The 25436-nt window shown below is 42.9% G+C and overlaps 1 protein-coding gene across 2 annotated transcripts in view; it reads left to right on the top strand.

The window, feature by feature from the left end:
* Positions 1–351: 351 nt before the first annotated feature.
* CDKL4 (cyclin dependent kinase like 4) overlaps positions 352–25436 on the top strand; it is a 36841-nt gene continuing 11756 nt past the window's right edge. For both annotated transcript variants that reach the window (XM_070429066.1, XM_070429065.1), the window contains exons 1-9: positions 352–452; positions 4349–4571; positions 7815–7936; positions 11633–11705; positions 15157–15247; positions 16135–16332; positions 17539–17621; positions 20906–20962; positions 24666–24800. In XM_070429066.1, coding sequence (XP_070285167.1) covers positions 4404–4571; positions 7815–7936; positions 11633–11705; positions 15157–15247; positions 16135–16332; positions 17539–17621; positions 20906–20962; positions 24666–24800 — 927 coding nt within the window. In that variant the 5' untranslated portion in view covers positions 352–452; positions 4349–4403. The remainder of the gene's footprint in view (positions 453–4348; positions 4572–7814; positions 7937–11632; positions 11706–15156; positions 15248–16134; positions 16333–17538; positions 17622–20905; positions 20963–24665; positions 24801–25436) is intronic.

Below are 25436 nucleotides of genomic sequence, written 5' to 3'. Positions count from 1 at the left end.
CGCCCAGGCATGAAAACGGACATGTGCTCAACGTTTACAGGTGCTCATCTTAGTGCTTTTGCAGCCTTGGGAGGAACAGGACCTGGTGCAATGACCGTGTTCATGGGAAAGTCCATGTTTCCTGAGCGCCGCTTTCAGGGACTCTTACAGGGTTCTCGGAGGAGAAACTGCAGGGGCGCCCACACGCCGAGGTTCCAGGCTCGCGGGAAGGTTACCAGGCGATGAAGAGGGCGGGATGCGGGCTTCCCCTGCGGGGCGCGTGTGCGGGGAAACCGGCTCCCGAGCCGCCCTGCGGCGCTGGGCCTGAGCGTCCGGTTGCCCGGGAGACGGCGCGGCAGTTCCGCTCCGGAGTTGCTGTGCGAGCGGCGGGCGGCGGGCGGGCTGGGCCGAGGGCCCGCGTCGGAGTTGGGGCTGCTCGGGGCTGCGTCACCGTCTCCCCGTCGGCGGGCGCCGTAAGTGCGGGTCCCCGGCGGCGGGGCGGGTGGGACGGGAGTCGGCGGCAGCCGGAGAGCGGTGTGGCGTGGGGACGGCCTCTCCCAGATAAGGGGGGGGGCTCCCTGCGAGAAGGGGAGCAGGGCTGCCTGCCCGCCGCGGCCTCGGGCGGGACCAGAGGGGTGAGGGCCAGAGGCTGGGGGACGAAAGGCTCCCGGCGGCCCGTGGGACGGGGCCGCGGCGGCGACAGGGCGCGAGGGGCGCGTCTGCGCGTGGGGAGACCTCGCCGTGGCCCGTAACCTGGACCGCGTTACACGAGGGTGGAGGCTAGTTCCGTGGCCCGAAAATAATGGGATTGGTGCCGAGCCTTCACACCTGGATGTGTACACGTGAAAGGTGATGTTTTAAAACAAAATTAGTTTCCTTTACTATGTAAATTGGGTGGTTTTATGGTTTTCCGGGGATGCTTTTAATAAGTCCAACTGTACTGTCACCAAGACAAAGATTCTGAGTAGGGCATGTACCCTTGCAGGTCTGTGATTCCCTGTGATAAGACCGACGCTGACTGGTTTTCAGCCCGTTTTCCCGGTCAATCTTAGGAGCCGTACACAAGTTTGGTTGCACTGGAAACAGTCACAATGGAGCGGATTGTGACTTCCAACCTGTAGAACCCTTTCCCTCTCGTTCCTAACGCCACTGTTGGCGAATTCACGAGGAACTTTCAGATTAGGAAATTAATACCGTTTCCCCACCCCGTTTCTCCTCCCTTTCTTAAGAAATACATCTCCTCCGTGTATTCAGTGTTAGGACCTGGTTTGTGACACGGTTGTGGATCATAATCTGCCTCCACGTGTTTCCTCTGTTCATACCTGCATCCTTTTGCACATTTTTAAGACAGGTAATTAAATGGAAAATTGTCAAAGAATTTAGTGACCCACTCAAGTATATATATCTCTGTATGTCTTTCTGTATTCACCAGTCGGCCCAAGTCTATACCTGTTTTTGCTTTTGTACACAAAACTTCATTAACTTAAGAGTCAAATATTGGATAAATTCTGAAGGCGGGAGTCCCTGTAGCCAAGAGGGATATGGTTTCAGATTCAAGGTCACTAATGGCTATGAAAAATATTTTCAACCAATTGTATCTATTCCCTGCCTATATACCTCTATCACTATTTAATCTTGATTTCCTGCCCAATTACTGTATGAACAATCAAAATGTAATTACAGTAAAACCTTAAAAAAAAAGACTAAATCAGTTGTTCGTTATATAACAAAGTCGGTTTTCCAAATGCATGTTAAAAATTTGGCAAATTAGTTACTTCACCTGTTTTTACTTATGTAGACACGTTTGTGTAATTAAAATTAAGTATGTATGAAAAGCTTTCACAGAGAAGTTTTCTATATATATTATTGAATTTTTAAATTTGTACTGAATAGGTCTAGTAACTGAGTGCATTTACCCGCTGCCTCCAGTAAACAAATGTATATGGCGGGGGCATGGCCTGGGACACTAGTTAAAGCTGCTGCAGGAAGTTACGCCAGGAGACAACAGAACCAAAAACTTCACACAATTCGGTGTGATCACGTGCTAATCATTCACCCAACATGGGATAGGAGTAGTGACTTAAATATGTAGACTGTAGTTGTAGGCATGTAATATTTATTTATGTTGGCAAAAGTACTACAATGTTTTTTCCAACATATGACTTATTTGATAAAATTTGTTTGAACTAATAGTGAATTAATAACAAAAAAATAGCCTGTTAATTTAATTATAAGCAAATCTCGGTTAAAACCATTTTAAAATTAAACAAACAAACAAAAACGTTGACATGGTGACAGATGATTACTAGAATTAGTGGGGTGATCACATTGTAAGGTATAAAAATGTCTAGTCACTGTATTGTACACCTGAAACTAATATAACCAATATAAGATTGTATACCAACTATATATACTTAAATTTTTAAAAAATTCAGTTAGTCCTCCTGGCGAATCTCAGAGTGAAGGGAGGGGAGGAAGACATTAATCAAAAAACTGATATGCATAACCCATGGACACAGACAATAGTGTGGTGAAGGCCTGGGCGGGGCGGGTACAGGGTGCAGGCGGTCAGTTGGGGGGACGAAGAGGGACATCTGTAATACTTTCAACAATAAAGATAAATTTTTTTGAAAATTCAGTTAGTCCTCAAATCTGCCTCACTTTAACTTTCCTCTAGGCCAGTGGTTCCCAAACTTATTTGGCCTACCGCCCCCTTTCCAGAAAAAAATATTACTCAGCACCCCCTGGAAATTAATTTTTTTTTAAATTTTAATAGCAATTAAACAGAAAGATATATGCCTCCAAATGCACCTGTGGCCATCACCACCCCCCTGGATCGCTGCAGCGCCCACCAGGGGGCGGTAGCGCCCACTTTGGGAATCACTGCTCTAGGCCTTCTCAGGTTTCCCATACATGCCCATAACAGAGTTTTCTAAACATAATCTGTGATGGATTTGTCCTATGTTACTTGAGTGTATATGCTTGAATTTTCACCCATTAATATGAGAGAAAATAAAATCTATTATAAAATAGCATTATATGCTAATAGTAGTAGTCGTCATTTATCCAGATAAATACTTTTTCTAGTTGTGTATTTTTATGATGGTTAGTGAGAGTACATGATTTATATCTTCATTGAGATAATCTGTGGTTAAGAAAGACTGAACATGAGTGAAGTAAAAACAATAGATGCTCATTTGAAATGGGAAATTTTTTAAGTAGTCAAATCTTTACTTGACATTTTATTAATACCAATACCTGGATAGAGTGGTTTTTCAAATTGTGCATTTTTTTGAATTAACTAAGAGGCAGTATAGTGATTAAAATTGTGATCTTTGAAATGTGACTACTGCCTAAGTTCTAATTTCATTGTAACTTCACTGTGTCTCAGTTTTCTCATCTGTATAATTGGATGAAAATAACACCTATTTCATGAAATGTTTGTGTAGATTATATATAATTTGCATAGAAAGTATTATCAAGTTCTGTTAGTTTTACTATGAGAGTGTAGTAATAAGATTCTACTGACTAAAGTGGTTTTTTTGGGGAGGGTGGGATTTTTAAGACTAATTAGAATTTTTATATTTTCAATTCTTGGACTGCCTTATGTAATTATGCTGGCCTTATTTAACATGTAATCTAATCACCACAAAATTCACAAATGGGTGATGCAAGACAGAAAAATTAAACCCAGTATTTCCATAGAAATCACTATGGATACAAAAGCATCCATGAAGAATTAGAGAAATCTACCTTCTTTTAAGAGTTTTAGTTTTATTTACTGTGGGAGCTGAGGGTTTAAGGATTTGTTCCTTCATACACATAAAAGCAAAGCACAATAAATAATTCTCTAAAAAGATTTTATTGTTTTTAATGGCTGCTTTGCTTAACAGCCCACATTTTCTCTCTATTCTCTCCACCAGATGGAAGTATAGCACCTTGTACCAAGTCTTGATCTCAGTTCTAGTCTCTACCGTATTCAAATCAGTTAGGAGGGAAAAGATAATCATCATATTCAAGAGTATGAAATATTTCCTCAGCTGGATTATATAGCATCACATTTTAATTGTTTACCAGAGTACAATGAAAACAATTGATTGGATAAGGTTCCTTTCCACAAATTCTTTTAATTCCACTGAAGTCAACACAGACCCATTATGAGAAATAGCATATGAAACTTTTTGGTAGCTGGAAGAACTCCATAGGACTGAACTCAAATAACAAAATACCGTCCAAATATTTTTAAGTGTATTAAAAATTAATCAACGGAACTAAACCTTTGGTATCCTTAGCAAATTGGTTTTATATAATAATCTGTGAGAACACCATCCTTGATAACTTGGTTAAGCTGAGTCATCTTATTTTCCAGGTGCAACATTGTACTCCAGTTAATCAATACAGTACTTTAAGTTGCTGCTACAATAATGGAAAAGTATGAAAAATTAGCTAAGATTGGAGAAGGGTCTTATGGGGTTGTATTCAAATGCAGAAACAAAACGTCTGGACAAGTGGTAGCTATTAAGAAATTTGTGGAATCTGAAGAGGATCCTGTTATTAAGAAAATAGCACTAAGAGAAATACGTATGTTGAAGGTAAGTTAACTTGATGTGTCTATAATATGATATTGGGTGAAATATGTGTGTGCCACAATTGCAAAGAATTTCAAAGTGATTCCACCCCTCCCCCCCCCCCCGCCCATTGGACTTAAATTCCTTTGTATCAGTAACTTTGGGAAATAAATTGATCACCACTTTGGACTTCAGCCACTCTGCTATTTAGCTGATATTGTGAGTACAGCTGTGGATTGTTAAAATACTGAAGTACAGTGGGGCCTTGACTTACGAGTTTCCCGACTAACGAGTTTTTCGAGATACGAGCTGTCTCTCGGCCGATTTTTTGCTTTGAGTTGCGAGCTAAAATTCAGGTTACGAGCCAGCTTCAGATACCCCACCGCTAATTGGCGCAGCGAACGTCACAGTGAACACCACAACATCAGCCCAGCATCACGTGTCTCACTCGTTCACTTTAAGATTTGACATACGAGTAATTTGAGTTACGAGCTCCGTTACAGAACGAATTAAACTCGTAAGTCAAGGCCCCACTGTAATCCCTCCTGGTTGGTAACTCACTGCCCTCAGTCCTCTCAGTCCCCCCAGCCGTGGCCTTCGTCTGCCACCACCCCTCCCCCATCCTTCCCCCCTTAAACCAGCAGGTAAAAGAGCATCTGCTGGCACAGAGGGACCACAGGGCTGTGCCAGTGGAACTGTGGGCATTGCCATGGATGGTCCTGCCTGTGACCTGCTCCCTGGGTCTCAGACATACTGACTGTCACCCCAGCTGTGTGTCCACATTGTGTACAAAGGTTTTGTTCTAGTTGTTTCTTCTCTGATAGGCTTTGACATGTAGGATTCCTAAGTTCTCAGCGTAAACAGTTTCCTATCATAAAAATCTTAGTTTGAGAACATAAGAGACCTTGGAGTTGCCTCTCATCCGCACCCTCATTTTATCAGAGAGGAAACTGCGTCATAGGGTAGCGCTTCTCACACAGGAATGTGCATGGGAACCCCCAGGGGGGACCTTGTTGAAATGCAGGTTCCGAGTGGGGAGGTGTGGGGTGAACCTGAGATCCTGCATTTCCAACCAACGCCCCAATGGCACAGACCCTGCTGGCTCACGGACCACATTCAACAAAACTTGTGATTTCAAGAACGCACAGCTGACTTTTACTTGTGACAGGTCGTCTGTTTTTAGGAAATCCCCAGAAATCCAGTTTTTAAAGGGAGATAATAGTTCATTATCCATCCTTTTCGAATATTATCTGTAGCAGGTTTCCTCAGCTAATGAATTCCAGTGTTTCATTTAAAACATAAGTAGATATACCCGGATTTTTCAAGAGCACATCCATCCATCATGATAAAAAAGCAGTTCACTGTTACCTTGTAGCCAGCAGCCAGCTCTGGCCCAGAGCTCAGTCACAGGGTGTGTTTCTGAACAGGTGGTTTTCTAACAAAACACCGCCACCCCCAATGCCTTCAAAGAAAGTTAGTGCTCAGGTAGTACCTCCTGGTTCCCCAATTGGAGAATGAACTTTAAGGTTAAAATGTAGCCAGATTCCAGCTCAGCTTGGTCTCTGGTGGTGATGACTCTCAGAGGGCACGTTTTTCCTGCTTTGGGCAGTTGCCCCCATATACGCCCTGACCAGTGTCCTTCCAAGACAGATCTACCTCACCTTCCTCGTGGACTCCCGTTACTTAAATGTGATTGATTTCCCCTCCGCACTGTGTTTCTGGGCTCAGCTAATTTCATTGGCAAAGGAGATGTAAGTTGCTGATCTGCCCGAAGACGGATTTGACCGGGTTGAACGGTGGCATTGCATCAGCTGTAGCATCTGGGAATTCCTTTCTCCCCTGGTAGAGATATTTTTTCCTTCCCTTTCTACAGTTCTGGCTGCAGCACAAAGCAGCTGGATCTCCTGTGTGGCCAGTCTCCTCCGCTGTTTGCCTTTCTGCCCTTTTAGGCAGTAGAACACATAGGGGGGGAACCTGATTTGGTGCTCTGAGGATATTTTTAATGTATAATAAATGCCCCTTTCCCAGACTACTGAGCAGCAGGCACGCCATCACAGGGTGATATTTTTTTGGTCAAGCCATGCTTACGAATGCTGAGGTAGGGGGTGCTGTGTAGGTCCTCGTACTTAGGAATCTATACTGGACCTGCAAAATATTTATTAAGAAATGAAATGAAATGGAAATGAAAAAGTGTCTCTATCAGGAGAGAAAGGGATTCCAAGATGCTATAGCTGATGCAACAAAGCTGTGATTATATATATATATATATATATATATATATATATATATATAAAATAGCACAGAGTTTGCAAAAATGATTTGTCTACTAAACTGGGAAAACAACAGGAAAGATGAGTTATAAGTAGGAGTGATCAGGTGTCCTGGTCTAGAACCAGACTCTGTCTGGTTAGCATCGTCCTTCAGAAGTGTCCTGGTTTATACGCTAAACTATAGGGTCACCCTAGATATAGTCAGGGTGACCCTACGTGTCCGGTTGCCTGGGGCAGCCCTGGCTTATACTCATTACCCTGGTCTGATGCTAAATTACAGAGTTGCTCTAGTGATGGATTATCTTAATCAGGATTTTTCCTTTGGTCTACACAACCTTAAACAGAGGCTGTCTTCAGTTTGAGAAGAGAATTTAACACAACATTTAAGCATAAGAGAGAATAACAAAATCAGAGAACAAAGCTGGAAAATGACAAATTAAAAACAGACTAATGCGTGGACTCCTAGAATAGGCACTTGAATCGGATTGAAGGTTAGGATCTTGTATTTCTGAGAGCCAATGCTAAAATCCAGACTGGGTTTAAATCTAGCTGACATTTACAGTTAATCCATGGCAACCTGTGAGCTACTAGTAAATGGGTATTGATGAGTTTTGTAGTCTTACACAATAATTCCATTTCCTCATTTTTTTATTCAGGTTATTTTATCACACATATTTAGAATTTCCCCAAAATGCTGAAGTATTTGTTGTTGGAGAGCTTATATTTTAAGTTGTGTACTTTATTTGTTATCTCCAGAGAGATTCAGGTTAGTTACCACCCATTATGGGTGCATGAGACAAATTCTTACATTTTTCTTGCAACTTTAAGATTCCTTGATTCTTACTAAAGATAAGAATTATTACAGGGATGGTTTCTATTGTAAGTAACTGTAATAAAATTCTCCACAAGACCTCCTGCTCCTACTATTGTAAGGGGTCCAGGGAGAAATTCTTACAGGGAACAAGTCACCAAGTTTTGTATTTCAATTCCTTTGCAGCAATTGAAACACCCAAACCTTGTGAACCTCATTGAGGTGTTCAGGAGAAAGAGGAAAATACATTTAGTCTTTGAATACTGTGATCACACACTTTTAAATGAGCTGGAAAGAAGTCCAAATGGGTAAGTAATCTAGCAGCTGAAGCTCTGTGCGGTCGGGTCCCAGTTTCAGTCCCGGTGGGATTAACTCCGGCAAACTTCAAATCAGAGCCACAGTTCCCCTTTCTACCCAGATGCACCTGCTGGCTACCCCTCTCCAGTCTCAGTTAGGATGTGCTACCTAGAGTAGAAATAATTAGGAAGACAAACCTACACATGTAAGTCACAATGCATTTTGAGGCCAAATTATGTATTGGTGCCCTAGCCGGTTTGGTTCAGTGGATAGAGCGTTGGCCTGTGGACTGAAGGCTCCCGGGTTCGATTCCGGTCAAGGGCACTTGCCCAAGTTGTGGGCTCGATCCCCAATTCTGGACATGTAAGAGGCAGCCGATCAATGATTCTCTCTCCCTTTCCCTCCTCTCTGAAGTCAATAAAAATATTTTTTTAAAAAGATGCATTGAAATAAAAAATTCCAGAGTAAATATTTAAAAAATAAATAAGTTATGTATTGGATTGTCTGAATTCAGGGAATGAATCGTGGTCCAATATCAGGAAGTCTATTCACATAATAGGTTAAAAGAGAAAATATATATATTGTATGTTGGTAAAATCTGAAAGGCAGTTGATAAATTCAGTATCCTTTTCTGATTTTTTTTAAACCTTAGCAAACTAGGATTAAAATACTTTATTAGCATGCACGTGCACGCTCGCACACACACAGACACACACACACACACACGCACCCCTACACAGACCCTCTTCCAATCAACAGCTAATTTTATACTCAACACTAAAGGAACCACCATGAAAGTGGAAAACAAGACAAGGACATCAGTGTCACCCCGGCTGGGATTTGAACTCTCTTTCATAGTGTTCAAAATGGCTATGCTATTCTTTCTGACTCTTAACATTTTTAAACACTATTATCTCAGGTTTGTCTCTAGGGTCCCAGGGGTGGGCAAACTTTTTGACTCGAGGGCCACAATGGGTTCTTAAACTGGACCGGAGGGCCGGAATAAAAGCATGGATGGAGTGTTTGTGTGAACTAATATAAATTCAAAGTAAACATCATTACATAAAAGGGTACGGTCTTTTTTTTTTTTTTTTTTTAGTTTTATTCATTTCAAACAGGCCAGATCCGGCCCACGGGCCGTAGTTTGCCCACGGCTGAGAGTCAACCTTCCTAATGCCGTGACCCTTTAATACAGTTCCTCATGTTGTGGTGACCCCCAATTTCATTGTTACAAATTGAACATAATTAAAACATAGTGATTAATCACAAAAACAATATGTAATTATATATGTGTTTTCTGATGGTCTTAGGCGACCCCTGTGAAAGGGGTCGAGACCCACAGGTTGAGAACCGCTGCTCTAGGCAAAGGGAGACCATTAAGCTGTGTCAGAATTCAGTACAGGAAACAGAAACCACTCCAGAAATTTCAGATGGAGGTGATTTAATACTGAGAAATAGGTGCTTTCACAGTATTAATAATTAGAGGCGCTAGAGGCAAAGGGCTGCCACCAGACCGCTGATGTCACGGGCATGTCACCATAACTGTGACCCAGATCAGGAAACTGCCCTGGGAAAAATGCTTCCACACACTTGTTGCTGTTTCTCAGTTTTGACCCCAGCCCCACATGGTGATGTCTTGTTGCTAGTACCCCACCCAAGTCATATACAGGTGGAAGGCCAGCTACATCTGCATGATTCATTCAGTTTTCAAAAAGTGATCTGAGCATATTAAATATCCAGATATGATGAAATAGTAAAGCTAAGTGATGGGTGTGTTTGGAATATCAGCTAAGTTTAAATTTAAAAACTTACATTTGATAAAAAGAAATCTTGCTTCAGATTTTTTTTTGAAATATGCAAACAGCAATCCCATGACTGGGATTGAAAAACAACACCACACTGAGAAAAATAGTTGTAGCACATATGCAGACTCTGACATACATTGAGCCTTTATAAGTCAGACAGGAGTAAACAGACCAATCAAAAAAGTGGTAAAGACTCTGAACAGGAAATACACAAAAGAAGAAATGTAATAGCCAATGATCATGTAAAAATTAACTTCACTAATAGTTAATGACATGTAAATGAAAACCAAAATGAGGCCTTTTTATTTTAACCACAGATTGGCAAGCATAACCCTGCAAAACCAAATGAGGAGATAGGGCCTTTAAAGCACAGATGTTTTGTGGGGGTGTAAATGGGCATAACCTTCCTTAGGGAAGGTAGTTTGGCAGCGTGTAACTGTGAAGGCGTCATTCCTGGGACTGTGAGGTGAGCAATGGGAACACAGCAGAAAAGTTAAAGGGACTGTCATTCCTATGACAGTAGAGACGGTTACCCAGAGCACATTTCTCCCAGCCAGAATACAAGTTGTCCAGCTCCCCAGTTCCCCATGGAAAACACACCTGCCCATCCATGGTATGTCCCAATGTTTTTCACACAGAGTAAGGATTCTGCAGGGACCAAACTCCCAGGCTCCCATTCCCAGGCCCTTTATTCTCCCTGGCCTTCCCTGACTCTGCACCCACCTGCTGACCAGGTGTAAGTCACTTTTACAGAACAGCCCCAGCACTTGCTTGAGTTTTTACCACCAACATGAATTGGGCGACTTGACCGTCAGTCTTCAAGCATACCTCTTTTCCTGCAAAGCCAGGCCTCAGGTCTGCCTGAGGTTCATCCCTGAGGATCAAAATGCAACATGCACCTACCATTGGTCCCAGAAATCCCACTTCTAGAACTTAACTTAAAAAATAGTTGCACAAATGCAATGAGATGGATGATTACATATATTCATTGAAGCATTGTTACTAGAAATAAAAATTGGATCAACCTAATTCAGTAATGGCGAACCTATGACATGTGTGTCAGAGGTGACACGCGAACTCATTTTTTTGGTTGATTTTTCTTTGTTAAATGGCATTTAAATATATAAAATAAATATCAAAAATATAAATTTTTGTTTTACTATGGTTGCAAATATCAAAAAATTTCTATATGTGACACGGCACCAGAGTTGAGTTAGGGTTTTTCAAAATGGTGACACGCTGAGCTCAAAAGGTTCGCCATCACTGACCTAATTGCTCATCAATGGAGACTAAGTAAATTATGATACATCCATATGGCGTGGTCCTTCACAACCACAACATATCTGTGTACATATTAATATTTGTACTTCTGTGCATAAAAGTGTCTGAAAGAGGCGGGGAAGTGGCAGAGGATGCACTGGGTGGCTAGGCAGGTATCAGAAAATAGTTCATAGATACACTTTCATGTTTTTTGAATTTTAAACCATATGAATGTATTTTTTAATATTAAAGTTAAAAAGTAAATTTGAACACACAAAGGGAAGTGAAACAGAGGTGCCTAGAGGAACAGCCACCGTAGGTGACGGCAGTTATTTGGGGGGAGCAAGATGCGAGTCAGCACTTTTTATTCCTTCACTTTCTGTGTTGTGTGAGTTTTCATGTTAAGCCTGTATCATTTTTCCAGATGTAAAAATTGAAACTTAAAGAGGAAATTATGTAATTACAATGAAAAAATAGTAAATCGATTTTCATTAAAACATTTTTAAAGAGCATTTCCAAGGCACCCTTTGCACTGTGTTTGCTGGCCATCACAAGCCCACTCACTCCACTTCTGTTCTCGCTTCTGCTCCTGTAACCCCATCCCAGGAGTTTTTTAATTTCCTCTTTTATTTTTTTCCCTAGAGTTGCTGATGGAGTGATTAAAAGTGTATTATGGCAAACACTTCAAGCTCTTAATTTCTGTCATCAACATAACGTAAGTGAGATTTTCTAATGCTTTTGTTAATTCTTCATGATGACTCTTCTAAGTAGCTCAGGGGTGTCTTTGAAGAGCTAAAAACAGGGAAAGTAAGAACCAGAAGAGCAAAACAAAAGAAAGTTACCGAATATGAGGAAAAACAATGCATTATTTGTGGCCCTTTTCCATAAGAACCAAATTTCTAATTCCTTACGAATTAAAAGTTTGTATGAACTTAATGTTTCTTTTTGCCTCAGTACTACTGATCCCTATTACTATTTTTAAATTGGATTAAAATAAGTTCTCTATAGTGTAATCCACTTTGGCACTTGGTTTTGTTTTTATGTCTCTTAAGTCTTTTATTCTATAACTAGAGGCCCGGTGCACAAAAATTTGTGCACTCAGTGGGGGGGGTCCCCTAGCCCGGCCTGTGCCCTCTCACAGTCTGGGACCCCTCGGGAGGTAACGACCTGCTAGCTTAGGCCTGCTCCCGGGTGGCAGAGGGCAGGCCCAACCCCTAAGTGCAGCCCCTGGTCAGGCTCAGAGCAGGGCCGATTGGGGAGTTGGGGCGCCACCCCGTCATGCACAGAGCAGGGTGGATCGGGAGGTTGCAATGCCACCCTCAGTCACTTTCAGGGTAGGGCCGATTGGGGGGCTGGGGCACTGCCCCCTGTTACACTCAAGGCAGGGTCGATGGGGAGGTTGCGGCACCACCCCCTGTCACGCACAGAGCAGGGCCGATCAGGGGGTTGAGGAGCTCCCCCCTGTCACTCACAGAGTAGGGCCGATAGAGGAGCTGGGGCACCGCCTCCTGTCACACACAGAGCAGGGAAGATCAGGGGGTTGGGGCGCTGCACCCTGTCACACTCAGGGCAGGGCCAATGGGGAGGTTATGGCTCTACCCTGTCACACACAGAGCAAGGCCCGTGGAGGGGGGTTGGGGCGCCACCCTCTATTACCCACAGAGCAGGGCCAATCAGGGGGTTGGGACACCGCCACTGTCACACTCAGGGCAGGGCCGATGGAGAGGTTATGGCTCTACCCTGTCACACACAGAGCAGGGCCCGTGGGGGCAGGGGGTTGGGGCACTGCACCCTGTCACACACAGAGCAGGGCCGATCAGGGGGTTGGTGCGCCGCACCCTGTCAAACACAGAGCTGCAGGGCAATCAGGGGATTGGGGAGCTCCCCCTTATCAGGCACAGAGCAGGGCCTGTGGGGGGGGCGGTGTTGGGGCGCTGCACCCTGTCACACACAGGGCAGGGCCAATCAGGGGGTTGGTGCGCTGCACCCTGTCACACACAGAGCCGCAGGGCAATCCGGGGATTGGGGAGCTCCCCCCTATCAGGCACAGAGCAGGGCTGATCAGGGGGTTTGGGCGCTGCCCCCTGTCACACTGATCCTGGTGCCAGGAGCCTCGCTGCTCCGCTGATCCCAGTGCCGGGAGGCATATTACCCTTTTACTATATAGGATAGAGGCCTGGTGCACGGGTGGGAGCTGGCTGGTTTGCCCTGAAGGGTGTCCTGGATCAGGGTGGGGGTCCCCACTGGGGTGCCTGGCCAGGCTGGCTGAGGGGCTGAGGGCTGTTTTCCCGCTGGCAGTTGACTAAAAGCTCCCAACTGCTCCTTGTTTTCTTTTTTTTTTTTTATTCTGGGCCAGCTTTAGCTCTGAGGCCTCGCTGCTGAAAACATGGATACAATGTTGCGGTCCGGGGCTGACTGACAGTCGGTTTTGTTTAGCTTCTTATTTGCAACATAGTAATAGTTGCTTAGAGTTGCAGTTGAGAGGCCGGCAGCGGTAGGCGGGGAACGTTGGAGTCTGCAGTTCCTGGAGGAAGCAAGCCTCCCTGCTCACTTCAGTGCATGGCTGCCGGCCACCATCTTGGCTGACAGTTAATTTGCATAAGGATACGCTGATTAGCCAATGGGAAGGGTAGCGGTCGTACGCCAATTACCATGTTTCTCTTTTATTAGTGTAGATAGTCCTCCTCCCCCTACCTTTTAAAAAATCTTTTTCATCATTGCTTTTTTATAGCTGTAGTTCTTCAAACCCGAGCATGCATCACAATGCCCAGAAGGTCTTGCTAAGACACAGTTTGCTGGGTCCACCCCCAGAGTATCAGATTCCATAGGGCTGGGATAGGACCTGAGAATTTGCATTTCCAAGCATTTTCCTGGTTGATACAGAAGCTTCTGGTCCAAGATCCACACTTTGAGTCCTACTGTGTTACTGAAATCATTCTGACTGACTGCATCCTGTGTCAAACTGAACTTGGTCTTTCGCCCGTTTTTCCTTTTAATTGGCATTTATATCTAGAGGCTTGATCATTTTCAGGTTCATTTTTCTTCACACAAGAATGGTTCATACATAGTGCTGTGCACTTTTTATTGCATCAACATCATGAGGCATCCAATGTCTGGTTGTCCCACTGAGCCACACCAACCGGGCCAGAAATTTTAGACTTTGATGCAAACTCATTTGAGGAACATAACCTGTTCTTAGTAAATCACCAACTATTGTATGACTCAAAGTGTTCATCCAGGTTTCATAAATGGGTTACCTAAAAGGTAGAATATCAAAATGAAGTTGGTTTATATTACAACAATGTATTTTTTAAATTAATAGCTAAGGCCTAGGGCTTTTAAGGGGCCTCAAAAGGTTTAACAATTGACAGTGGCTGAATTGAGACTACCTGAACTAGCTTCTATTGCCAGTGCCATTTTTGTGACCAAAAATAAATTAAGGATTTAACATGTTCTCTTCCTAGATAGTTGCTCTAGAAGCAAAGAGAAATTATTAGAACTGTCCATTTGACAGCAACACTTACAGGGACAGACAGCACAGCAGAGAAGTGAGGCAGAGGAGCCGATTACTGTGATGCTCCATCTGGGACTGTCATTGGCTTCCCGCACTCACAGTGTTGCTGCGGGGATGAGCTACTTACTTCATGTGAAGGCGCTTTGGGAAGTACAGAGCTCTGCCTGGCGGCTGAGTTAGAGAACAAGAGCACCATCATTCTTATCGTGTGGCCCTCTCTCAGGAGGGCTGCCAATCCTAATTATAAGGGAGTTTTGTTTATCACTCAAATGTTTCTCCAGTTTCTCAACTGTGAATGTGATTCTTGGGTGGCAGTAGTTGTTATTATAGGTACACTGAGACTCACCTCATCGCGGGTTTTACTCTTACAGTTAAAATAGAACCCGGTAAAAAGTGGAAGAAATAAGTGTATGATACTGCCTTCTCTCCCCACAAAAAGTCAGTTTTTATATCCAACAATTATTTCTTTGCTGATGTAACAATTTTTTTTCTTTTGGTGTGATAAGTGAAAAATTGCCAATTTAAGTTCTTTTAAGAAAACTATATTTTTATCTCACAGACTATGTTTATCTGTCATTTAAAGTAAGAGGTAATGTTTTCTATGCTTTGCCATTTTGATGGCTCAAAGAAATAATCAAATATTATCTTACAGTGTATTCACAGAGATGTAAAACCTGAAAATATTCTAATAACTAAACAAGGAATAATCAAGATATGTGACTTTGGATTTGCACGAATTCTGAGTAAGTAACCACTTTTTACTAACTTACTCAACTCAGATGATTATGAAATAATATAGTTGAAAACCTCACTTTAGATAATGAATGAATGCACATGTCTTATTGTTATTATTCAGAAACGAAAATCTCACTTTCACCTTTAGTCACTGCATTAATTAGCACTTCAGCTCTGCTCCATTCAACTAGAATTTATTGGACATCACATTTATATGCTTTTCCCCATAGAAGAAGAAAAGAGTTATAAGGTGCATTTCTGCTCTGCATGCTCTTATAATCTCAAGTAAAATAAACAAAAGAGTAATGCAGGCTGGTTGGCAAGGAAGTGCAAAAGTGAAGGTGCAGACGGTTCCCTGGAGGGAGATGCTCATGGGGGCTGGAGTGGTTGGCAAATAACTTCACAGAGCTGGTGAGACTAGAGAGGGAACTGACCGTTAAAGAGAGAATTCAGAGACAGTGCTAAGAAAAAGGGAATCATCCCAGACAGGGAGGAACCAAGCGGGGAGGGGGACAAGTCAGTGTTGCTCCCCAGATCTAGAACTGCACCAGCTGGCAACATACACATTGCAAGGTGGTGTGTACACCGTCAGCATCCGGACAGGACCCAGGCACAGGGGACTTGACCGTGCATTTGGAAGCTGGTTTAGACTTGACCTTACACCAGAAATTGTCAGTCACACTGCCCTCTGTTCGGGATTACATAGATGTTAACCAGCAAAGGTGCCTCTGGAAGTTGAATGCACAGTGTAACTGTTTCCTCAATCGGCATCACGGCATGAACTGTTAGGAGTGTGTGGCTGCTGAGAGTTTTGAAGCGTACCTCGGTGCCTGCTCTTAGGAGGAGTTCACACGTTGGGAACAGGGGACCCGCCTCATCTGATCGATGTTTGCAGTTCCAGGAGATGCCTACACTGACTATGTCGCTACGAGATGGTACCGAGCTCCCGAGCTTCTCGTGGGAGACACTCAGTACGGCTCTTCAGTCGACATATGGGCTACAGGCTGCGTGTTTGCAGAGCTCCTGACCAGCCAGCCGCTCTGGCCGGGAAAATCAGATGTGGATCAACTTTATCTGATCATCAGGACTCTGGGTAGGAGCTGCGTTTTATGGCTTACAATGCCCTAAGTTGTCATGGTAACAGCATGCCATTGTAATGACCAGCAGGGGCTTTCTGCCTCTCCAAGGTGCTGGTCAGGATGGTGGGGTCTGGGTTGGAGCCAAAACCCAACCCTTTCCTCAGTCTGTCCAGCCATTAGTCCCTCGCTGAGGAATTTCCAGATCCTTTCCATGTCAAGCCACTTAGCCGAGGAATAAACTACACATCTGCTCTCTGTATTGGGCTCTACGGCTAAGGATGTGCGTCAGCTGTACAGACCTTACTCTTAGGAGGTATTGGATCAAATGCCATTTCTCTCCACTGTAAAAGAGGGTTTGCCTTTTACATGGCAACATGGTTTGTGATGCCTTTTTAGAAATGAGAAGCTGGGGCTCAGGGGCCTCCCATGATTGGCCTAAAGTGCAGAATAGGAATGGAACTCGGAGAATCCCTTCCCTCGTGTGTCAGCATCCTCAGCAGTGGTCTGCCTCCTGGCTGGAAGGGAATATAACCCAGAAGGTTACCTGCAGCTTTACTCTGGCACCACGGCTGCAAAGATACATCTACACACAGAATGGACATTTATTAATTCCTTCCCATAGGCTCTCCTGGCAGCGTGGGTGCCGGGCAAGGGAATTACTGCTGTCCGGTCTGGTTCCAACACATTCTTCTGGACAATTCTGCAGCATGAAAATTGTGGGGGAGAGTATCACCACAGGACACGCCTCTAGTGTATTTTGTTTGATTGATTTCCTGAAAGGCCAGTGGAAATTTACATCAGGTAGATATTAGACAGGCCTGAGTTTGAAATCGGGTCTGTCATTAAATGACCATGTGACTTTAGACAGGTTACGAAACTCTAAGCCTCATTCTCATTGATACAGTGGAGACTGAAAGTGGCACCCATTGTTAGATTGTATGAGATTAAGTAAGGTCACGTGTGTAAAGTCCTCCGCATCGTGTCTTACCTCCTCTTTTGGTGGAGGCTGTATGCAGACCACGCTACCTGTGGCAGAGAGTTGTGTGGGAGAACGGACCTTAACCTGAGAAGGTGAGTTTAGGCAGTGACCTGTTCCTTCCAAATCTGAGGCCACAGTCAGGATCAGTATTTCCTTCGAATCTGGACCTCAGAAGTTAACCATTTAAACACTATATTACTTTTATAAACTGAGCATAAATTATGTGGTTTGTATTTTATAGGAAAACTAATCCCAAGACATCAGTCCATCTTTAAAAGTAACCAATTTTTCCATGGCATCAGTATTCCTGAACCAGAAGACATGGTAACTGCTTCATTTCGGATGGTTTATTATTTGTGTTGCTACTTTCTTTAAAAGGGTAGTTATTTTTGTTGTGTGTTTTTTAATTTTTATGCCTTTAGCTCCTGTTTTCCTTATGCCACATTAACACAGATCAAAGAAACTGTATGAAAACTATATGAATTAATCAGGAGAATGCTTATAAAGTTTACTTGCCCTATCCGAAAGCTAATTTAATATTAGCTTTGAAGTGCAAGTCTGTTTAGTTCCTTACACAAATAACTGATCCTTCTAATCAAAACACTCAGGTACCTTTTCCTGAAATAATTATTATCTCATAAACAATACTTACTGTAGTACTTTTTTATTTTGAAAAAATGCATTCTCTGTTTTTCAGCATGTGAAACAAAGCTCAAATCAATAGAAACCATTTTTTTCACAAAGTATATTTTCACACAGAAGGTCGTTCTACGGAATGATCCTCACTGTATCCAAGTCAAAACTCCAGACTGCGATGCTCACCTCCACACTCTCGCTGTGGGCTTTGCCTTTCTCTGGGAATGTGTCACCTACTACCTGACCCTCTTACATTCTGTACACATAGATTTCCTGTTTGTGTTACCTAAGTTTGGGCTGTGATCTTTAAAACTCCATATGGTCTGGATTCTGCCTATAGAATGGACTGTCCATAGGCGTGTGTCCACACTCACACTGCCTAGGTTGGAGTCAGAGGGCTGCAGGGAGGGGGAAGTCTGTAAAGACAGATCATGATTTACGGCACAGGTGAACAATCTGAGGTTTAAGACGTCCCAGCTATCTCTAGACACCATCTTTGTTTTAAATGTATTTCACATAATAGCTTGATTTATATACTGGCTCTCTTTTATTAAATATAATAAAAGGTTAAAAGTTGATTTACAAGGCTAGAGGTTAAATACAAAAGAACATGCAATTTAAAGAATAAAGCAACAGAGGGAGACCAAGATGGCGGCGTAGGTAAACACCGGAGACCGCTGCCGCAAACAACCATTTCAAAAATACAACTAAAAGACTGAACGGACATCACCCAGAACCACAGGAAGGCTGGCTGAAGAGAGACTCTACAACTAGAAGGAAAGAGAACAGCAAATCGAGGCTCAGAGGCGGCGCAGTGTGGAAAATACAAAGGTACCGAGGTGCGCGCGCAAAGCGGGCTGGTGGCTGAGGGCGCGGTTGTCGTTTTCTGTCGGGAGTGAGTCTCAGACTCTGGGCTCCAGATCCGGGCGAGTCTCTAGGGACCCAGACTCAAACGGGAGAAGCGGGATTATCCGGCATCAGTTGGAACCTGAGGGCAGCTTTCTCTCCGAGGTTTGCAGCGGCTGCCGGGGTTCTGAGAAGCAGAGCCTCTGGGAACGGGACTGAGCGTGGCCATAACTGCTCCCTCCGCCCGCCCTGTTGATCCTGCCCCGCCCAAACCCTGCGCACAGCCATTTGCCGATCGCCTCAGGCAAAGGCTGGATTAGCGCCTCCCCAGAAGGCAGACGTTTTCCATACAGCTGATTCCTATAGCCAGTTGGCCTGGGGGTCAAATCCCTCTAGTGTTAACTACAACAATTAAGGCTTGCCTAGAACAAGACTGCGCACAGAGACCACAAGGGGGTGCACCAAGAAAGCATAAAAGATGCGGAGACAAAAAAACATGACAGAAATGGAGGATATGGAGCTAAGAATCGCAATTTTGAGGGCTTGCCATAAATTTGTGCAGAGCCTCACGAAAACTAATGAGACCCTCGATGCTACGATAAAGAAATTAGAAAGTAAGCATACACGGACTGAAATAAAGAATATTATACCCAATAGCAGACCAGAGGAGTACAATAATCAAACCAAAGATTCGACAAAAAACACCCAATTGGAAAAGCAAAATGAAAAAAGAATCCGAAAGTGTGAAGATAGTGTAAGGAGCCTCAGGGACAGCTTTAAGCGGTCTAATATCAGAGTCATTGGAGTGCCAGAAGATGAGAGACAGCAAGATATTGAAAACCTATTTCAAGAAATAATGGCAGAAAACTTCCCCCACCTGGTGAAAGAAATGGACTTACAGGTCCAAGAAGCGCAGAGAACCCCAAACAAAAGGAATCCAAAGAGGACCATACCAAGACACATCATCATTAAAATGCCAAGAGCAAAAGACAAAGAGAAAATCTTAAAAGCAGCAAGAGAAAGAGGCTCAATTACCTACAAGGGAATACCCATACGACTGTCAGCTGATTTCTCAACAGAAACTTTGCAGGCCAGAAGGGAATGGCAAGAAATATTCAAAGTGCTGAATACCAAGAACCTACAACCAAGATTACTTTATCCAGCAAAGCTATCATTCAGAATTGAAGGTCAGATAAAGAGCTTCACAGATAAGGAAAAGCTAAAGGAGTTCATCACCGCCAAACCAGTATTATATGAAATGCTGAAAGGTATCCTTTAAGAAGAGGAAGAAGAAGAAAAAGGTAAAGATACAAATTATGAACAACAAACATGCATCTATCAACAAATGAATCTAAGAATCAAGTGAATAAATAACCTGATGTACAGAATGAACTGGTGATTATAATAGAATCAGGGACATAGAAAGGGAATAGACTGACTATTCTTGGGGGAAAAAGGGGTGTGGGAGATGCGGGAAGTGACTGGACAAAAATCATGCACCTATGGATGAACACAGTGGGTGGGGAGTGAGGGTGGAGGGTGGGGTGGGAGCTGGAAGGAGGGGAGTTATGGGGGGAAAAAAGAGGAACAAATGTAATAATCTGAACAATAAAGATTTAATTTAAAAAAAAAAAAAGAATAAAGCAACAAATACACAGTAGAATGTTACCACTATCTTTGAAACTTCCTCCTCCCTGAATTCTCCTCCTCAGTCCCATCCTCCTCCCTCCTCACTATTCTGAGTTTATGTTCATCATCCCATTGCTTTCTGTATTGCTCTTACACATGTAGTTCAATGTAATTTTCATTGATGCTCAAAGCCTTCCTGTGAGTAGATCAGACACAAGTATTATAGGACTGTTGTAATATTTCCGAAGGGGACATTTGGAACCCACATTTATCAAACATCAATTGCAAGACATTGTGAAATTAAGAAAATAACTCCAATTTTTGTCTTTCAAGTATTTACACTATAGTGTAACATTATGTAAAAATATGATTTTTATTAAAAGAAATTATCTAACCTACTAGGGAGTCTTTTTTCAAAGTGTTCTTCTTATTAATATATTAAGATATACATCACGTTGTTTTTATGTAATGTTAAAAGTTTTTACTTTATGTCCTAGGAAACTCTTGACGAAAAATTTTCAGATGCTCATCCCATGGCTTTGAATTTTATGAAGGTACTTAAGAATCACTTATAATCATTATTGACCACAAATTGGAATGATTGAAGCTGGTAACTCTGGGAGGAGAGGGCAGTAGTACAAATAATGCCAAAGTAGGATGTAGTCATTGAAAATGATAAGGAACTGTAAAATCATTATAGTTAAAGGAACATCAGTGGTGTAAGCAGTACTCTTTCTAGGAGATGGCCCTGGCTGGGTGGCTCGGTTAGTTGGAGCATCATCCTGTACACCAAAAGTTGCGGGTTTGACTCCTGCTTATGGCACATACTGAGGTTATGGGTTCAATCCCCCTGAGAGTGCATAAAGGAGGCAACCAAGTGATGTTTTTCTCTCCCTTCCTCTCTCTAAAATCAATATAAAGAACATATCCTTGGGTGAGGATTAAAAAAAGTTTTTTTAATTAATATAATTGGGGTTTGCTGTGATGAACACCATTACTTCTTTTGCATTCATTAGAAATTTGAATGTTAAGTTAGTATATTCAGACTATGGAAGTTTATGAGAATGTTGAAGGTATAGAACAGCATAGTCCAGTATGGTAGCCACTGCATGTTACTATTTGAGCACTTGAAGTATGGCCTATTTGAATTGAGATGTACTAGATTTCTATTAAAATTACTATTAAAAATATAAAATATTTAATTAATATCTTAAAATATTAATTGCATGTTGAACATTTTAGATATGTTGAGTTAAATAAAATTTTTAATGATTTTTAAAAAATTAATAGAAGACCAGGCAAAGTCCGAGTCATATAGACACCATAAATGGCCTCTGCACGAGACCTAAAAGAGCTAGTCAAGCAAAGGACAAATTCTAGTAAAAAGTAGAAGAAGTTCACCTATGACCAGGCTGCTATTCATGCTTGACCAACGGAGGGCATGCTAGATATGACTCTTCCATCAAAATGCATACTAAAAGCCCTTAGGGGACAGGGATGGGGCTACCAGTAAAAGTATCTGTCTTTAACAACCAATTAAGTTCTATTTATAGCTGTGGTTTCCATATATTCATCAGAATGACCTGGAAGCTTTTTCAAAGCACACATTCCAGTATCTAACCTCAGATTCCAGAAGCAGAATCTCTATATATAGGACCTTAGAATTTATATCATTAAATATCCCCCTGGGTGATTATGCTAAGCAGCCCAGTTGAAAACTCATATGACCTAGAAAGTGGAGCCATCTGGATGACCTAGAGTTGACCTTGTAGACCGGCCTTTGTGCCAGTGCTGGTCACTGCAAAGGTATTATCCAGGATGCTGGATTCCTTCAGTCTGAGTCCTCCTGAGACCTGGAGCCTGACCCCTCTGTGCTCTCAGACTGCCCTGAGTCCTGCTCCACTGGACCTCAGCTGTCTTCTGCTGGTCTCACTGCTATGACCTGCCTTAACCCAGCACTTTGCAGGCCCTGTCCTAGAAGCCCCATTTCCTGACCTACCTACAGTTTAACAAAACCCAGGTTGATCTGACCCACCTACAGTTTAACAAAACCCAGCTGGGGTGAGGGGTATCAAGCACTGCAAGCCCAATCCATCCTCATGTTGAGGCCAGGCCTTCCTGTGGTTCCTCCTTCAACGAAACAGAGAAAAAACTTCCAGGACACAAAAACTCCACTATATAACGCGAACTCCCTCTCCTCATCTCCCAAGTTGGAGTGCCCTGTTGGCCTGCCCAGGATTCTGGATGAAGCTAGTTTTGTCACTCGGCTATTTGATTTAGACTCAAAATGTTTGACCTCAGACCCAAGAACTCTCATAAGTGCATCAAGGATTGTGCTACTCAGTGGGCCACACCCTATGTCCTAGACTCCTGCCCCATGTTAGATGAAGACAGGCTTTCTTTCATTAGTTGCAATGGAGACATCTTTAACAACAAATGAGCATCAGCTACCATAACAGGTAGTTATCCCGAGAGACTGGGTCAGAACCTAGGCAAGGAACTGCTCAGGTGGGTGAAGTGCCAGCCACTGGCAGTGCCAAGGACAGTGGCGGAAATGCAGGGGCCAGTATGTGGCAGATCTGTGTTCTGTTCATTAGGTTTAAAATGAGACAATGGGTACAGTATTTATTTTTTATTACTAATATGTTTTCATAACCAAAACCATCCTATTCCTACATCAGTTTTATCTGGTCATCAAGAAGAAGACTATAGATTCTTGGAAATTTTGAAGGACTTTGAGTGAAATTTGAAGTTTCAGGAAAAGGATCCTGATTTGGACTTTGCAGTTCCAAGTTCTTGTCCCGCATCTCTAAAACCTTTCCCATGTTAGGAGCCTCTTGGGTTACAGAAAGCTATTAACCAGGCCGTCAGGAACTCAGAAGCCACAACTCCATCCAGGTCATCTCAGTGCACCTACAACTAATCCAGCAGGACATTGTTCCAGCTCAGGCCTCGTGGAGCAGCTCAGCTTTAACACTCTCTTCTTAGAAACTAAAAATGCTCTTAAAAAACAAAACAAAAAAAAACCATAGGTCTTTAGTGAAAGACTAGATTTCAGTAGACTGAACATCCAAACAAGGAAGTGAATGAATTCAAGACATGGAAATAAAACTGGTAGTGTGATGATCTTTTAGATCTGGGGAGTGAAGTAGAGGAAGCGGGCAAAGAGTGTCTGTCTCAGTTTCCTAGGGCGAGCATAGCCAAGTACCAGGAACTGGGTAGCTCAAACAACAAATTTATTCTCACAATTGTGGGGACCAGAAATCTAAAATCAAGGTGTCAGCAAGGCCATGCTCTCTCTACTGCTCCTAGGGGAGGATCCTTCCTGGTCTCTTCCAGCCTCTGATGTCCAGGCACTCTTGGGCTTCTGGCAGCAGAATCCAGTTTCTGCCTGTCTTTACATGATGTACACTGTGTGTGTCTGGCTTTGCAATGTCTTCCCTCTTTGTATAAAGACACCAATCAGATTGGAGTAGATCCCACACTACTTCAGTATGACCTCATTTTATCTAATTACATCTGCAAAGGCCCTATTTCCAAATAAGGTCACATTATGAGGTCCTGAGGGCTAGGACTTTAACGAATATTTTGGGGGTACACAGTTCAACCCATAAGAGTGCCCTTGAGACAAAGCAGAGATATTAAGTAGGCCATTGCACCTGTGGGTCCAGATTTCAAAGGAGAGGTCTGGATCAGACACATACATGTGGAAGTCTCTGGTAAACCTTGACCATTGAAGCCATTGAGCACCAATGAGATTAGCTAGAAACTTAGAACAAATGAGAAGAAAGGGGAACCTGGGATTGAGCTTTGAGAAATTTCATGCAACCGTTGTGGAGGAGAATGTAAAGGAGGAAAGGTTGGTTTGAAAAGGGATGGCCAGGAAGTAGGAGGAATGAAAGTGAGGCATCAGAGAAGCCAAAAGAAGAGTTTCAAAAAGGAGGACGTGGTCAGTTGCACCTAGCACTATTGGGAGGAGAACACAAAACATGGAAGTAGATTTAAGGATAGGGAAGTAGAGATCCTAGGTCTGAGTAGCAAGAACCACTTGAGAGTGGAATTGTGGAGGCAGAAGCCAGAGTGAAGTGAGGGAGAAATAGAAGTGACCACAGTTATTAGCAAGCTGTAAGCACTGGGTAAAATACAGACTTGATTTTTCTAAACTCATATTTGCTCTATCCAGTGATTACTCCGAGTTTTGGGGCCCAGTAACAACATAGGCCCCTCTTTTAATGTCTTCTTTGCTTTTCATCCAAGGAGTGTCTGAAGATGAACCCCGATGACAGATTAACCTGTGCCCAACTCCTGGAGAGCCCCTACTTTGATTCTCTCCGAGAAGACCAAATTAAAAGAAAAGCACGTAATGAAGGAAGAAGCAGAAAACATCAGCAGGTACCTCCATTCAAAGGTTAAAGTGCTATTAAAAAGATTTTTTTTTCCTTTTCCTACGTTTCAAAGTGAGACTAGATGGACACCAAGACCTTATTTTTGCACTGGTTTAGTTGTATTTGTTTACCTAATAAATACTGGTTGATGTAATAAAATCATAAAGCTATGAAATATCCAAATTGTTACAAAGTCTTATTCCAAGTACACTTACTGCACAATTCTTTTGTTACACTGATTGGATATCCCACCCACCAGAACATGTACCCCAAATACGGCAGCTTCATACAATAATACCCCATTACAGCAGGACTGAGTTGAAACCCGCATGCAACGGAATCCCAGTACCTTTCCGTAGCCTCCAGACGTGCAGTACAGGACACGACTCTTCCATCTTTTCACCCCGCGGGCACGTAAGTCTGCCTTTCCTAGATTTTTTCTCCAAGACAAGGACAGTTCTGGCCAGATGCAAAGGGATGAAACTCAGGTATCAGGGAACCAAATCCTATCCTCAGATGTACCAGTATTACATAAAAACATGGTAAATATGGTGGCAAACGTTGATTCTGCAGTTTATTAGGCGACTACTTTTTACTTGCTTTCAGAAAACTTTGAAGTTAAAACATAAATTCATAGAAGTTT

This window comes from Myotis yumanensis, unplaced genomic scaffold (assembly GCF_028538775.1).
Source record: "Myotis yumanensis isolate MYYU_CA2020_CCGP unplaced genomic scaffold, mMyoYum1.0.hap1 SCAF_11, whole genome shotgun sequence".
Taxonomy (NCBI): domain Eukaryota; kingdom Metazoa; phylum Chordata; class Mammalia; order Chiroptera; family Vespertilionidae; genus Myotis; species Myotis yumanensis.
Note: the sequence above shows the minus strand (reverse complement) of the source record. Positions and strands in the feature narration are given on the sequence as shown.